This window comes from Lynx rufus, unplaced genomic scaffold (assembly GCF_022079265.1).
Source record: "Lynx rufus isolate CCGP_SWC_20201006 ecotype Redwood Valley unplaced genomic scaffold, mLynRuf1.p SCAF_26, whole genome shotgun sequence".
NCBI lineage: Eukaryota > Metazoa > Chordata > Mammalia > Carnivora > Felidae > Lynx > Lynx rufus.
This window is the reverse complement of record NW_025814841.1, coordinates 12457819-12472490: the sequence shown is the minus strand read 5'-3', so window position 1 is coordinate 12472490 and position 14672 is coordinate 12457819. Positions and strand designations below refer to the sequence as shown.

The window sequence follows — 14672 nt, the reverse complement described above, 5'->3', positions numbered from 1 at the left end:
AGCTTCTTGGATGGTACCAAGACTCTGCTGGGCCATCTCATGTTGTCACAGCTAACCTCCAATACCCCCAGAGGTTTCATCATTCACCCATAAGAACAACAGGCCAATCTGGTTCAGCACTTGCTCATTCCTAGCTTTGTTCTAGGGTAAGAAAATGATCGTCAAGGGTCTCATTCATGAGCTGTCTTTGCATTACTGGTATCACGGAAAGCCTGTGAGTAGACAAAATAGGTATTTTTGCACAGCCCCTTTGTACCATTTTTTGGTACTATTTTTGTACTATTTTTGAAATCCTTTCCTCTCTCTTTGCTGGCCCTTCTTTCCAACAATCCTAGGTTGTTCCGAAGCTTCTTTGCTACACCTTCCAATGTCCAAGTGTCAACAGGTGTTCTGGTGGCTCAAGCAGTCTGTGGGGTCAGTGCAGCACACCCGAGGACTTGCCCTTCCTTGCCTGGCCAGATGACCATGTGGTAACAAACAGCACTTCATAAGCAAGCCTGTAGAGTGGCTAAACAGAGCTGTGTATAGAGACAGGGAGAAAGCCAAGGCAGAGAGGAGATAAGGTTGAGATACTAAAGAATCTCTCTCAATGGTACAAGTGGTTGGTTCCTCTGCAAAACTATGACTTGGTGTGTAATACACATCACTGAAACCTACAACTCTGCAGCTGGAAAACAAACTTGCACCTCTACATGAGTTCACTTCATAGACATTACTTTGGGGAGCCTTTATTCTGATTCTAGAAACACCTTGACATTGCCTCCAACACTCATGACAAATGCTTTTGACTATATTTAGTGGTGGCAAATACTAGCTTTTTGAGAATGGGTTTTCAGAAATAGCCAGGTCATTTAGGGCTAAGAACAGTAAGATGGGGGAAATCAATGCTATTTTAAGTATAAAAAACAAGGTGCTAGTTATAGTAAAACAAGTTGGAGTTTCCTGTGCAGACAAAAACAATTTGCAAAGGTAATTTAAAAAGTGCTCTGCATAATGGCAATGTTGGTGTGGAATAAAGGTGTACATTCCCAAAGTGACGGTTTGAAGAGGTCATTCATATGGATGTATACATTCCTGAGTCTTATCCCTCTACCTTTCGGAATCAATGGGAAAATATTATAGACAACAGACAAGCGTAGTATAGACTTCATTTCTGAAACCTTATGAGGCAGAAACTCATAAAAATCTACTCTTAGCTTCAGTTTACTGGTCACCATGTCTGCAAAGTAGGGGCTAAGAGGCAGTGACACTCCTCACGTAAATTAAACTGATATCCTAAAGTTCTAAGACTTTCCAGTATGTTAAGAACTTCTTTTTTTTAATGTTTACTTATTTATTTTGAGAGGGGAGGAGGAGCACTACTCAGGGAGGGGCAGAGAGAGGGGGAGAGAGAATCCGGAGCAGGCCATGTGCTGTCAGTGCAAAGCCCGATGCAGGGCTGAATCTCCCAAACTATAGTGACTTGAACCAAAATCGAGTCGGATACTTAACCAACTGAGCCACCCAGGCACCCCTATCAATAACTTCTTAGTGTCTAACTAGAGAATTAAGAATATATTGCACTTAGGGATCTGGAACCACTACTCTTTAGGAGTCTTAAATCTAAAAGAGGCATACTTACCTGGACATGTGTCTATAATATTAATAATAGCTAATTTTTTTTAAGATTTTATTTTTAAGTAATCTCTACGCTTAATGTAGGGCTCAAACTCACAGCCCCAAGATCAAGAGTCATATGTTCTACCGACTAAGCCAGCCAGGTGCCCCAATAATAGCGAATACTTATATAGCTCTTACTCCCTGCTAGGCACTTACTTAGCACAATATATATTTATATTGGCCTATTTAGTACAGTCCTGTGAGGTATTACTATTTTTATTCCTACCTGACATATGAGAGACCTGAGCCAGAAAGAGGTTGCTTAAGACCACATAGTAATTTACAGAGCTGGGATTGGAACCCAGGCAGCCTGCCTCCAGCTATGCTCTTACGCACTATGCTAAGTCACCCTATACTGCTTCTATGAAACAAGAGAAAACTAGACAAATAAATCTATACCAATTGGGAAAAGGACGATGAAAAATACTTACAGAATTTGAGAGGTAAAAAGGGGGGAAGTGAGGCAGATGAACTAAATGGGAGATCAAGGCCACTTAGAGAGCCACAAGAGTTTCATGGGCCACTTGGAGCTGGACAAAAAAGCTCTCCTCTAATTTAAAGAATAGAGGCAGCTGAAAAAATCCAGGAATTATGAAGAACCAGTTCTTGGCAGTTTTGTGTATTTAAAATTTTTCCTTTATTACGTAAAAATAAAATAATGCAAGATTAATAAAAACCCCACAATACCATTAACATGACAGTTTTTATATCCATCCCATATCACTGTGTGAAATTTATTGGCTAGTAAGCAGATATGCTTAATAAATCAAGGTAAACCGTTTCACACTAGGCAGGCTGAGTGCAATGATCTACCTAATATCATCCCCAGGGAAGCATTTAGAGGCCACTATAGATGACTCAGTTCCCATAAAGATGGGATATGTGTGGATGGAGGCAAAAGAAGCCTTCAGGATCTCTTGTGTATAATCACAGAATGCCAATGCCACTCCAAGCGTAACCTCATCTCACTGAAACAGACACGGAGTCTTATGGAGCAGAAATGACTTGGATAAAGGTGCTCTGATCAGCTCCAAGTCCAGTATTCTTCCACTCCTACAGGTTTCCTTGTAACCATCCCGGGAAAACGAGACAACACTGGTATCAAAGACTTTCAGAGCACACCTACACTAGAGGGAAAATAATTTCCTTGATCACAACTTCTTGCTGCTGTTCAGTCTCGCTTTTCCTCCCTAGGACCCAAGAGATGTCTAGAAAACGGTAGGAAACATGATCCGAATTACTGTTCCTAAGATTTGCAAAGTATCAAATGAATGGGGCAACAGATTGTCATGCCTTATATTCTAGGCTGGGGCGAAATGCAGGGAATTCAGTTCCCTGCTGGGCTGGGAGCCGGCCCCACCGCCTATCCTAGGAAACTTGGGCCCACCAGCAAGGCGCGGGGAAGGCTGAACCGCCAGGCTGCCAGGCCAAGGCGGGTCACCTGCCGAGGCGCCAGGGATTCGCGAAGCCCGGCCGGCCGGGAGCAGCGAACCCCCGGGGACCCCAGCGCGTGGGGATGCTGGGGCGGGCCCAGGAGCTTCTTCCCAACCCCGCGGGTCTCCAGCCGCTTCAAAGCCGCCCCGCCCAGCCGGTCGCAGCTCCCTTGCGCCACGAAGCCCCACCTTCCACCCTGCTACCGGGCGCGGTCACGTGAGGCGTGCCAGTGGAACCAATGAGCCGCTCGCTCGGAATGGAAGGGATTGTCTGACCCCCATGACGTCACAAAGCTGGCTGGGAGCGCGCGGCTCTTCCGCCCCCCCTCCTCGACTCAGGCCTGGCCCTCACTTCTCCTCCCCGCCCACTCTCCCGGGCGCAGCCAATCGGGAGGCGGGAAGTGCTTCGGCCCGGACGTTCGGGCGGGGCAGGGTGGCGGCCCGGCGGGGCAGGGAGTGGGCCAGCTGGGGGCCAGGGGCTGCACTCCAGGGAGTTACGCCGGGCGGCTTGGAGGGAGCGCTTGGCGGTGCCGCTACTGCTGCGGCCGCTTCCTCGCCGGGAAGAAGCGACTCCTCCCCTGTGTGCCCGGTTCGTATTCCCTTCCCTGCCCCATGCCCGAGCCGCCCAGTCCGGAATCCTCCTCTACGCGCCCAAAGTTGTGAGGAGGTTGCCCGGCACGCGTGGGGAGCGACGGCCGCGGGCGTGCAGAGGGTTGGCGAGCGGTGGCCCGGGCGGAGGAGGGACGAGCCCCGGAGCGCTAGGTGCGCGCGGGGGCGTCGGGGCTACGGGCGGGCGTGGCGGCGCCGAGGGGCCGCCGCGGGCTCTGGTGGGGGGCGGGCCGGCCGCCGCCGCTGTCAGCGCCGGGGACGCCGTGGAGAACCTAACGCGAGTGCGAGCTCCGAGGAGGTGCGGCGCCAGCTGTGTGGCGTCTCTGCCGGAGGGTCCCCCGTACGCACCCTGGAGTCTGGGGTGATCCCACGGCAGCCTGCCGCGGGCCGACCCCTGCCTTAGGCTTCTGGACCGAAGCCGGCGCTGCGTGGGCCGGGCGGGGTGGGCAGCGGGCGGAGGATGCCGGGGGCCGGTGGGCTCCGCGCCCGGGCTGGATGGAGGGACCGGTCCCGGGGCGCGCCTCTGCTCACGGCTGAGTCCCCGCCGCCTCGGGCTCCGTTCCTGCCTCTCCAGTGGGGTGGGTTTGTTTGTTTGGTTTCCTTCTTCTCCCCACCCCTTTCTCCCTGCTCCATCCTTTTCCCCCCTCCCTGCCCCACACACGGGGCTGGAGCGAGAGCTCGCCCCTCCTCCGTGCCCGCCTCCCCCGCCGCCGCCTCCTCTAATGAGCATCTCTGCCTTGCTTTCAATGGGCCGGCGCTGCTGTCGCTGCTGCTGTCCGCGCGGGTTGTGGATGTTGTCGGCTCCGTGTTGTGATGACAGGAGAATGTGTGTGTGTCCCGGGCCCAGACGAATTGGTAGGTATTCACTTAACTACCTGCGTTGGGTACCCAGAAAGGATGGTGACTGATTTTGTGTGTGGATGGTTTTAGCTGGGTCGCCGTGGAATTAGGGGTGAGGTAGATAGAAAAAGGGAACAAAGGCGTCCTGGACCCGGATAGCTTTGATACCTTAGTGCAGCTTTCAGGTAGGGACAAAGGAAACTAATCAAACAAGTGCTGGCTTGGGGCGTCGTGTCTTCTGAGGGAAGCCGGTTTCTTCATTCATGTAGAGATAACAGGAGCTGTGAAATGGCTAGCATTTCCAGAAAATGCTGAAAAATTGTGAAGTCTTTATACAGGGTGTTTAATGCAATTGGATTACATAAACTGAGGTTCTGACACGTTGAATGACGAGTATAGCTTTTTTTTTTTTTTTTCATTTACACCAAAAGCTTTGAAAGCTAAAGAGCTCCGGAGTCGGTGCAGTATAACAGCATTTTCTAATTAATATGGTCTGTGGGTTTATTGAATGAAGTAGAATCGTTTCTTGGCACAGGCTCTGTCGAGCCCATCAGTAAGAATGGATGGGTGTCTCTCCTGTTTCGGGTTGCAGTGCATCTTTTCTTACTAGTCATTGGCAAAATGGGTCAAATTTGCCTAGGACTAAGATACTGCATATAACGTGGATCAGGGATGGGAACTTTTCAGTGAAATTGTGGTCAGAAATCACTTGAAAATGTGACAGTCCTCCAGTTTACCAACACTGTACCTTGTTGCTGTTCTTAATTGCCTAATCAAGAGCTTTCTACTTCATTAGTTTAGTGAGTTTGTCAGCAAAAGTTTTGATCTCATGGGGTTTTGTTGTTGTTGAATCACAGGATATTCAGAAAGATACTCAGAGTTTTTGAATGCTCACTTACGGTTTGAAAAAGCATTTGCAAGTACTTTGGCTTGTGAGGATATCTGGTCTGATGGAGAGACTATGTCATGTGTACTGGTGATGATACAACACTCATGAATCACAGAGCAGGGTTTTCATGAATTCCATATTCTCTAAGAATTTGTCTTTTGAAGGTATGCTGGGAGTTGGGGTATTGGGATACATTCTCAGTCCATATGCTAAGCTCCTGAAAAACTGAAAGGTACAATCGATAAAATCCACTCTGATTTTTTTTTTTTTTTAATCTCAAGAACTTTCGCCTCGAAGGAAAAATGTAGTATGTTATCTGAGTATTTGAGTGTTTGCTGTTTGATTTTACATATTATTCAAAGCATCTGCTGCATGAATCAGTTCTTTTGCCACAATATTTCATTCATTTTGCAATCAACTACAAAAGCAGAAAAATTGTCAAAACGGAGGAATTTAAGGAAAGTGCAGATTTCTTGGACTTGTTATTCCTTGGTTAGACATACAACAAAATCCTGCTGCTCATCTATCAAACCCCCCTTGCAAACACATACACACACACACGCACAAAGTAGTACTTTGATTTGGTCTGCATTCCATACAGAAGCAAACATTTCTTCTTCCTATAAAAGTCTTAAGTTTTAAAGTAAGCACAAATACAAACTTATCTAAAGTTATGGAGAGGGGTGCCTGACTGGCTCAGTCGGTGGAGCAAGTGACTCTTGATCTCGGGGTTGTGAGTTCAAGCCCCAGGCTGAGTGTAGAGATTACTTAAAAATAAGATCTTAAAAAAATAATAAAATTATGGAGAAAATTTCTCTTAAAATGGCCATCTGTTTATATTTTTAATAATAGAAAATCTTTATACAAAGCATGAAATGAGTTAATGTGCTTTCTGCATGCAAATCTAACAAGGTACGGTTTATGTCTGGAAGCCAGAGTCATGTGGCACAACATTTGAGCACATCTCCTGGCTCAATCATGTACCCTTAACCTTTGGATGACTTTCAGGTATTTAGTTTGAAGTGCAGAGATTTATATGGTTAGTCTTGATAGATTCCTGTTCATCTGGAATTTCTTTTTTTCATTATGGCATTTCAGAATGCTTATTTAGTTATTGATCTTCTTTCCAAAATTCTAATCATTGCCTTCTGTTGTATAATCTTGTCTTCAGTTTGTAAAACAAATCCCTTCTGAAATAGTGCATTTAAAATAATGGTGCTTTCTATCACTTGCAAAAGGGGTTCTGTATGCCCAGCTTATGCAGTGCTCAAACAAGAATAAGTTATTATTCGGTGTTTGGTTTTCTCTGCTCTCACACATCCCACTTATCACTTCTCCAATTACTCTTCAAAAGAGGGTACCTGAAAATAATGTAATATATAGCTAACAATCTCTGATACTTGTAAATTTTTTTTCCTTAATGGGTTCAACCTTAAGAAGGAATTGCTGACATTAAAACCCACATGGTTTTGTTTTCTGTATTATTTTTTGTTTACTGCATTTGTTTCCTTATTTAACTCTAAAGTCTATTTCTTTATAGGCCAAATGAGTTATTTGAAGCAATACCTCAACAATTCAGGGGAAATAAATGTTAGAAGGAAGAAAGTTTTTTTCCCTTGCATAAATTATCTGGATTAATGATGCACATTCAATAAATTTTCTAGATAAATGTCCAGCAAAATATTTTCAGTGTCACATAGTGTCAGTGATTTTTATTTGGATTAATAATGTGCACCTTTTCTATACAAACCTTAGACTATTAGACTATTATTTCACTATTCTTTATTGCTTCCTTAAGGCAAATACATACTTTTATTTTAAATGTAAGAGAAAATATTTTTCTAGGGATTGAATTCTACCTCGATCCATAATGGATGAAAATAGTGTTTCTGTAGCTTTCCCTTCTGGCTGATTAGCAGGGGAAAATGCTAGCAAGTAAATTAAATTACAGAACTGAGACCATTTACATTGCTAACAAAGCCTTAGAGCTACTAGCGTACTTAAACTTCTTTTTATCACAAAGCGTACAGTGATTAAACAACGAATAAATGAAACCTGCATTTGATTTCAAAGCCTCACTGCAACAAACACTTATAAAGGCATAGAGACCCAGAAGAGGCCTTCGGTAGCATCTGCTTCTGTGTGTTCACTTACAGCCTAGGGAAGTGAGGCCCAAAGAGGTAAGCTCACATTTCTAGGATTATTTGGCAAGTTGGTGGCAGACCTATGTCCCTGAGCTCACCAAATTGGCGCAGTGGTCTAGAGAAGCATAGTTTGCAAGACCGTCCATTGAGGCGCAGGAAAGGAACACTGGCATTTCTCTTTTTATTCATCATGTAATTTTTCCCCCTATATCTGCTGCATATATATGTTCATACTATATATGAACATAATATTAATTTGGTAGTGTGTGCATATAACTTACCAAAGAATTCATGAGCATACATATGTCGGGGATGTATTTTGACACCATTTTGGTGGTAATCATGTGTAATCAAATGTTACCATTGACCACAAATCTGGAAACGGGATTTTCGTCATGGGAGATCCAGGGCCTTTTTAAGGTTAGAGAGGGAGAAAAGTGGTTGGCCAGGTAGACTGCCACTGCATAATGTTATATAATCTTCGTCTCCTCAGCTTTTTCCCAGCCAGATCTGTTGTATGTTCTGCACAGTCTGTGCTGCAGAAGGAAATGCGAGGAAAAGAGAGAAGTAAAGCTAGACTCTAGTCTTGGCTCCATAAGTGATTAAGAAGTGGGCTTAGCAGAATATACCCTGTGGAAGTAGTACAGGAGAGGTGTATAAAATACAGTGCTTTCTAGCGCAGGGCTTAGCGTGTAGATTCACCTGCTAAATATTTGTTCTCAAAGCAGAGATGGATGAAGTGATCTGAAATGTAACTCTTCTCTCTGTGTGTGTCTGTATAATTGCTGTCTAGGAATCCCCGTCAGAAGTGCCAGCCTGCCGCTGTTCTCTGATGCCATGCCAGCACCAACTCAACTGTTTTTCCCTCTGATCCGTAACTGTGAACTGAGCAGAATCTATGGCACCGCGTGTTACTGCCACCACAAACACCTCTGCTGTTCGTCGCCTTACGTTCCTCAGAGTCGCCTGCGATACGCACCCCACCCGGCCTATGCCACCTTTTGCAGGCCGAAGGAGAGCTGGTGGCAGTACAACACCCAGGGAAGGAGATACGCCTCCACGCCGCAGAGATTTTACCTCACACCCCCGCAGGTCAACAGCATCCTGAAAGCCAACGAATACAGCTTCAAAGTGCCAGAATTCGATGGCAAAAATGTCAGTTCCGTCCTTGGATTTGACAGCAATCAGCTGCCTGCAAATGCACCCATCGAGGACCGGAGAAGTGCAGCTACTTGCTTGCAGACCAGAGGGATGCTCTTGGGGGTTTTTGACGGCCATGCCGGCTGTGCTTGTTCCCAGGCAGTCAGCGAGAGACTCTTTTATTACATTGCCGTCTCCTTGTTGCCCCATGAGACTTTGCTAGAGATTGAAAATGCAGTCGAGAGTGGCCGGGCACTGCTGCCCATTCTCCAGTGGCACAAGCACCCCAATGATTACTTCAGTAAGGAGGCGTCCAAATTGTATTTCAACAGCTTAAGGACTTACTGGCAAGAACTTATAGACCTCAACACCGGGGAGTCTACTGATATTGATGTGAAGGAGGCTTTAATTAATGCTTTCAAGAGGCTTGACAACGACATCTCTTTGGAGGCTCAAGTCGGTGATCCCAATTCTTTTCTCAATTACTTGGTGCTTCGAGTGGCATTTTCTGGGGCCACTGCTTGTGTGGCCCACGTAGATGGCGTCGACCTTCACGTGGCCAATACCGGCGATAGCAGAGCCATGCTGGGTGTGCAGGAAGAGGACGGCTCTTGGTCGGCAGTCACTCTCTCAAATGACCACAATGCTCAGAATGAAAGAGAACTGGAACGGCTGAAATTGGAGCACCCAAAGAATGAGGCCAAGAGCGTGGTGAAACAGGATCGGCTGCTTGGCTTGCTGATGCCTTTTAGGGCTTTTGGAGACGTAAAGTTCAAATGGAGCATTGACCTTCAAAAGAGGGTGATAGAATCAGGCCCAGACCAGTTGAATGACAATGAATATACCAAGTTTATCCCTCCTAATTATTATACACCTCCTTATCTCACTGCTGAGCCAGAGGTGACTTATCACCGATTAAGGCCACAGGATAAGTTTCTGGTGTTGGCTACTGATGGGTTGTGGGAGACGATGCATAGGCAGGATGTGGTTAGGATTGTGGGTGAGTACCTGACGGGCATGCATCACCAACAGCCAATAGCTGTTGGTGGCTACAAGGTGACTCTAGGACAGATGCATGGCCTTTTAACAGAAAGGAGAGCCAAGATGTCCTCGGTATTCGAGGATCAGAATGCAGCAACCCATCTCATTCGTCACGCGGTGGGCAACAACGAGTTTGGAGCTGTAGACCACGAGCGCCTCTCCAAAATGCTCAGTCTTCCTGAGGAGCTTGCTCGGATGTACAGAGACGACATAACAATCATTGTGGTTCAGTTCAATTCTCATGTTGTAGGGGCATATCAAAACCAGGAATAGTGGGTGGGTCTTACCCTGGCAATTTTCAAATGAAATAGATTTAAGGGGCAGATAGATTTGTGAAAGATAACTAATATAATAAGGGTTTCCAGTAGGTCACTAAACATTTATCCATTGATACTCTAGCTGGTCAAGTCCTCCAAATTGACTTTGCGGCAGGGTGGCAGGATCACGAGGGTCTCATTCTGCCTAGCTCGGACCTCACGGCACCTGTGATTGAGGCGAGTCCGTTCCTTGTTGCAAATGTCTCATGACATTGGCTTCTTTTATCGATCTGAGAAAATCAAGATGACCTGGCAAGTAGGATCTTGAATAGGTCAAAAGCCAGGATCTTGCTGGGCGTATTCTCTTGGTAAAAGGGAAGAAACATTCTGTTCACACCTGCAGACCCTTCTCGTCACTAAGATTCCAATGTACATGAGAATGTTTATTTATTGCATGATTTCCTAGATATACAATCTATGCATTATTCATATAAATTTATTTTAGCCTGAAGTGGTTTTCAAATCCAGTACTTAAGCCATAAATGACTGAGAACCAAGCAGTCTGAATTTGTAAGTGTTTGTGATTATTTGACTGGAATGCTTCTTAAATGGAAAAACAAACTACTCCCTTCACCACCCCTGGTTACCTAATGTAATTGAAACTTTTTCTGTTTTGCCACATGCTTGAAGACAGTGTTTTTAGTTTGGTCCACTCTTAGATTGATGTTAAATGAAGAAAAAAGAATTATTTTTTTAGTTTGTATTGATGAAATGATTTCATTTAGTTTGAAATAAAAAGATCCAGAATAAAAAGAAGAGACTGTTCAATTATTGTCATCTGTAGCCACCAAGCACATCATGCTTATCTCGTAATCCCCACAGGCTTAGCATGCTGTGTGTGGTGGGTAGACTGTTCAGGAGATCATCCTTCCAGTTTAGTTGTGATAAGAATGTTCCGCACTTTTTGGAATTAAGTTTAAATATCAAATTGGGGAGTAAGATTTAATATTACTTTTGGTTATTGAGACCAGGGAGGGAGTTTTTGTTTTTCTCCATGTAGACATAGGTCAGTTAAAATATTTGGTTTAAAAATCACTAAATGCTTTAAACATGTTGTAGCTTATAAATAGGAATTTAAGATATATACGTGAGAAATTTTCAAAGGTAACTGTTGTGCATGCCTGATGCTTAATAGAACACTTAGTAGCATCAAGTGTTGTTTGCAGCAGTCCCTGTAATTATATGCAGTCCCTTCTAATGCTGTATCAAAATAGATGAAAATAAACATTCAGATTGGCTTTTGGGGAGCTTTTTAATATGCATCAACGGCATTTGTTCCTGTATTTAATGGTGATCTGTGTACAGCTGCGCATATATTTTCATCACTTATTCTAGCATCACTGGTAAAAGAATGGCTGTGACTATGTTTGATATTCACATAGATTTTAATACAACTCATGATCAGCTTTCCCTCGTGTAATTAGTTGAGGGGTGTTTAGGAGTCCTTCTGATTTCTGTAGAATATGAACTGGTTGTTCAAGGACTCCCTCTGGATTGTGGACACTAAAGCAATGTAGAACTGACTAAAACTTGTTCCAGTTGAAAAACAGACTCAGGAAGATTGTAGTTCAGAGCATCGTATAATGTTTATTTTCTGAGGGTTTTTTTTCCCCCCATCTTTCCCCCTTAATTCAGCTTGGAACTTTTCTTCCAGGCAGCATCTTGGAAAAGGGAAGGCTCTACCATATATTTATGTCTAAATGTTTTGACAGAGATGTCATCTTTTTAATGAAATATATGTAGACTGCTGTAGCAACGAAAACCCATTTTCAGGGGCACCTGGGTGGCTCAGTTGGTTAAGCGTCTGGCTTCAGCTCAGGTTATGATCTCTCAGTTCATGGGTTCGAGTCCCGCATCGGGCCCTGTGCTGACAGTGTGGAGCCTGCTTTGGACTCTGTGCCTCCCTCTCTCTCTGCCCCTCCCCCCACCCCCCCTCAAAAATAAACATTAAGGAAAAAAACACCATTTTCAGGCTACTATTTGAATTTCTCTTGAACACCGCTACTGAAGAGTTCCATATTATATACTTAATAGTCTCGTCTCTATTTAGTACAGTATGTATAAATTAGTTTCCAGTGGTCACAATCAAGATAGTAATTCTTATTTCTTGCACAAGAAACTTGGTCTGCAGTCTAAAAGTTGGTCTACTCTTTAGAAATGAAAATGCAGTGTGGAAATGAAAATAAGTGGATGTTAGATATCCGAATGTACTATCATCTAAAAGCAGTTGTAATTTTATTGTAATTGGCTGTCACTGTGATGTGATATTTAAAGTAAAAAATACACGTGAACTTTCATAGTTTAGCCTTTCTTAAACTTTTTTTTTATTATGGAAACTTTCTAACACATATCAACCTCTGTATTTATATTTAATCAGTGGCTCATTATATTTATAATACGCCCTTAACTAAGTGGAATGGTGGTATGTTTCACAGTACTTGGTAAAAAAACCTGTGTCTTATAAAAGATGTATCTGTATGAAGACGTGTAAAGTTTATAATATTGGTCAGAGAAATGCCCACAGTGAATTAAAGCTTCATATCTGCTTTCTGAATGCCTGTGTTGCTTTTTAATCATAGTAAGATTTTTTAGATGCTTTCTACAGTAGTAGATTATATTCAACTTCAGAGTCCAGTAGATAATTAGTACTTAAAAAAAAAAAACATATAGTTTACATTCAATACACTACACAGTTTTTAAATGTATAGTTTGAGATTTGGTGACCACAACCCCAATAAAGAAACGCAACTTTTCTATTCCAGAAAATTCCCTCTAGCCCCTTTCCAGTTAATCCTTCCCCATGTAACTGTTGTTCTGACTTCCACCACCATAGGTTAGTGTTGCCTATTCTAGAAATGCATATAAATGGAATCACATAACACATACTCTTTTGTGTCTGTCTTTTCAATTTTTTGAGCTTCTTCTATGTTGTTCAATGTGTTCATAGTCTCTTTATTACCAAGTAACACTCCATCATATGAATATATCAATTTATCCATTGTTGATGGACGTTATTAGCCCTTCCCTGTCTCCTTCTAAAGCCGACTTTCAGATTAGCAATTGTCAGGAGTACTCATGGTGAAGTGTAGCTGTAACTTTGCAAATACAATTACAGGTGAGTTTTATGTTCTATACCTCAAAGGCAGGACTTTTTTTAAAATGCCCTTGGGCACCTTGGGCAGGACATTTTTAAAAATGCCTTGGGTGGCTCAGTCAGTTAAGTGTCTGACTCTTGGTTTCTGCTCAGGTGGTGATCTCATAGTTTGTGAGTTCTAGCCCCACAATGGGCTTTAACAGTGCAGAGCCTGCTTGGAATTTTCTCCCTCTCTCTGCCCCTCCCTCCCCTGCTCGCTCTGTCAGTCTCTCTCTCAAATAAACTTAAAAAAAATTTTTTTTTAATGTCCCATAAACAAGTGATGAAAATTTTTCATGGTGAAAAGTTTGAAGGGATTAAGGAGTGGTTCTTTGCTGTTGACCTCTCTGTACCTCTCCCACTGAGAATTTTTTTGAGTTAATTTTAAGTTCATTAAGTGATTGAATTAATGATTGTAAGAAAAAGGCAAATTATGTCCTGGTTTTTGATGGTCTTGGTTTATCAGTCAAAGCACATGCCTGAATATGCATTGTTATTCATTTTGTCCTTGGACCTAGCAAGAGTGTGGAGGTAAATTTATTATCCTTGGTCAGTAGTTAACATACCTTTTTCATAAATAATAACCTCAAAAGCTGAGTCCTGGACAAGCCTGGTAAATGAAGACATCTTAACAGCATCTAAACTGACTTGTTACAGCAGGCAGCTCTTTTCCTTTGTTGTTTTCAGAATTTACTTTGAGAGCCAAGCTTAATCCTACTAAATCCTTTCTGCCCAGTTCTTACAACAAAATTTATACCTTAGATGGGATCCTAACAATATACAGCATTGTTTTCTAAATAACTCTCAAGTTACAAGTCTAAGCAAATATATTAAGAATGATAAAATTCATGCATTTCATATGCCATTAATAATGGTTACCCAATGCACATATTTTAAGGGCCACACAATTTAGGCTCGATTATTTAACCAATATTTAGGTTCATAAAATGTGCACATACTTGTTTCTAAATTGTTTTAATAATTTTTGAACTTTAAGATTTTCAGTTTTTTAAGGGCAGGGCCCATCGGTTTTGTTGGCTCGTTGAGCCCAACACAATATGAATATAAAGTGGATGTTCAGCATTCACTTTACATTAGTGATACACAATCAAAACTTGAAGTTCTCTTCTTCAATTCATCAGAAGTTAACTTCTCAGATACAGAGAAATAATTTTTTCCTGTAGTTATAGTTTCATTTTATACTTAAGATTCAATGATTTCTAAAACTCAATCTAGTTTCTTTTTGCAAAGAACTGAACGAAAGAAAGTGCCAGTAATACAAATTGGCCCCTCACAGGTTTGGTCCCCCAGGGGAGGTGGCTTCTGTATTCATTAGGAGAGAACTCAAAGTCTCAGTTTGTCAAGTGAGTCAGTTGGACCCAAAAAGTTCATTCAGATCCCCCATTACTTTGCTACATGTTCTCCATCCAACGCTTGACCCCTGTTGCTCCATAGGCACAGAATGGG

At 43.1% G+C, this 14672-nt stretch overlaps 1 protein-coding gene across 2 annotated transcripts; it reads left to right on the top strand.

Moving 5' to 3' along the window:
• The first annotated feature begins 3590 nt into the window (after positions 1-3590).
• On the top strand, positions 3591-11882 carry PDP1 (pyruvate dehydrogenase phosphatase catalytic subunit 1). Of its 2 annotated transcripts, none has more exons than XM_047088984.1 (2): positions 3591-3681; positions 8368-11882. In XM_047088984.1, the coding sequence occupies exon 2, from the start codon at positions 8412-8414 to the stop codon at positions 10026-10028; it is 1617 nt and encodes a 538-aa protein (XP_046944940.1). In that variant the 5' UTR covers positions 3591-3681; positions 8368-8411; the 3' UTR covers positions 10029-11882. The 2 variants fall into 2 exon arrangements, with proteins under 2 accessions (XP_046944940.1, XP_046944939.1); XM_047088983.1 differs by lacking the exon at positions 3591-3681 and adding an exon at positions 4482-4556.
• The last annotated feature ends 2790 nt before the right edge of the window (positions 11883-14672 follow it).

Coding starts and splice junctions, on each gene's coding strand:
- PDP1 (XM_047088983.1), top strand. CDS start 4,493: ATGTTGTCGGCTCCGTGTTGTGATGACAGGAGAATGTGTGTGTGTCCC. Junction 4,557..8,367: donor TCCCGGGCCCAGACGAATTG/GTAGGTATTCAC, acceptor ATTGCTGTCTAG/GAATCCCCGTCAGAAGTGCC.